Source organism: Odontomachus brunneus, unplaced genomic scaffold (assembly GCF_010583005.1).
Source record: "Odontomachus brunneus isolate Ranch 3 - 2012 unplaced genomic scaffold, Obru_v1 Obru_scaffold_378, whole genome shotgun sequence".
Classification (NCBI taxonomy): domain Eukaryota; kingdom Metazoa; phylum Arthropoda; class Insecta; order Hymenoptera; family Formicidae; genus Odontomachus; species Odontomachus brunneus.
This window is the reverse complement of record NW_022639828.1, coordinates 20,183-21,416: the sequence shown is the minus strand read 5'-3', so window position 1 is coordinate 21,416 and position 1,234 is coordinate 20,183. Positions and strand designations below refer to the sequence as shown.

Sequence of the window (1,234 nt, the reverse complement as noted above, 5' to 3'; positions counted from 1 at the left end):
ATATATATAGTGAAATATTAAGTAAGTACTCTCATACAATTCAAAAAAATTACTAATACAAAAAAATTTCTTAAATCATGAAATATTTGGATTTAAAATTCACACATTCTATGATACAAAAATGAAGCACTCATCTAACCAATAAGAAAGAATTTTTTATTTTTGTAATATTGTGTATAAATATTTATCTTAATTTCGTCTAAATAATAGTAATACTTAAACTGTGAAATAAATGTATAGAAACATAATTTTATTTGAAAATTATTAAATTTATGAATGATTCTTCTGATTTACTAAAAAAAATACAGCACCTAGCGATACAAATATAATGAAGCATAATATGTTTTCATATTAAAATAAAATGCATTTGTAAAGATAGTAAAGAAATACAAAACTTACAAATTGTGTCACTGCTTCATCTGACGTTTTCAGTACTATGTCAAATTCTTTTATGCCTTCTACTGTTTTCATTGGTAAAAACGGTGCGATGAGATCATCATTACTTTCAAGAGGACTTTTTGCACGTCGTTTCATGGCATCTTCTATTTTACCTGAACGTTTGTTAATATTTCTCAATGTAATATTAGATGCTGCTTGCATACGTAACATTTACTCGAAGGTTTCTACAATATGAGCGAGAATGTTTTTTTTAAATTGGACATTCTAAAATTATTCCGCAATCCCTTCCACGAACATTTCATGGCGCACTCATTTGTTAGTATTTTTTTTAAACATCTATGTTTGTTATCCTTGCCATTATTACCACCACTTTTCGATAGAAACTGTTTCTGTGAAGAAAAAAAATTAAGAAATATATTTTACATGAAACCTTCAATGGATTATACCAATAAAATAGTATAGGATTTTTTGAGAAAGATAAAAAAAATTGTTGTAAAACTGTTCATATACCTTACATTTACAAAATGCTAATATAAAAAATAATAATTATAAAAAATAATAATTTACCTTTTATGTTAGTACTTTGCAAGATTTCCGTTGATTGGGGATATCCTAAACAATTATAATAAAATTAATGCTCAGTATATTATACATAATGTTTATTTAAAAAAATTTATGTACCTTCTACTACAATGGGTACATTATTTATATCACTATATTGCTCCTCACATGTTAATACCAAAGGATCATTCTCCGTTTCTGTAAATATATTAACAAGATATTTTAGATAATGTGTGACCAATAAACTGGTTTTGTATAACACAGTGTATGTAGA

At 25.3% G+C, this 1,234-nt stretch overlaps 1 protein-coding gene across 1 annotated transcript in view; it reads right to left on the bottom strand.

Moving 5' to 3' along the window:
* The window catches only part of LOC116853610, a gene marked incomplete at its 3' end in the record, with an annotated part of 3,037 nt that overhangs the window by 1,518 nt on the left and 285 nt on the right, over positions 1-1,234 (bottom strand). The window contains exons 2-4 of the mRNA XM_032834744.1: positions 1,081-1,158; positions 967-1,011; positions 400-551 (exon numbers count right to left, since the gene is read on the bottom strand). Of these exons, the coding sequence (XP_032690635.1) occupies positions 400-534 (135 nt within the window). The remainder of the gene's footprint in view (positions 1-399; positions 552-966; positions 1,012-1,080; positions 1,159-1,234) is intronic.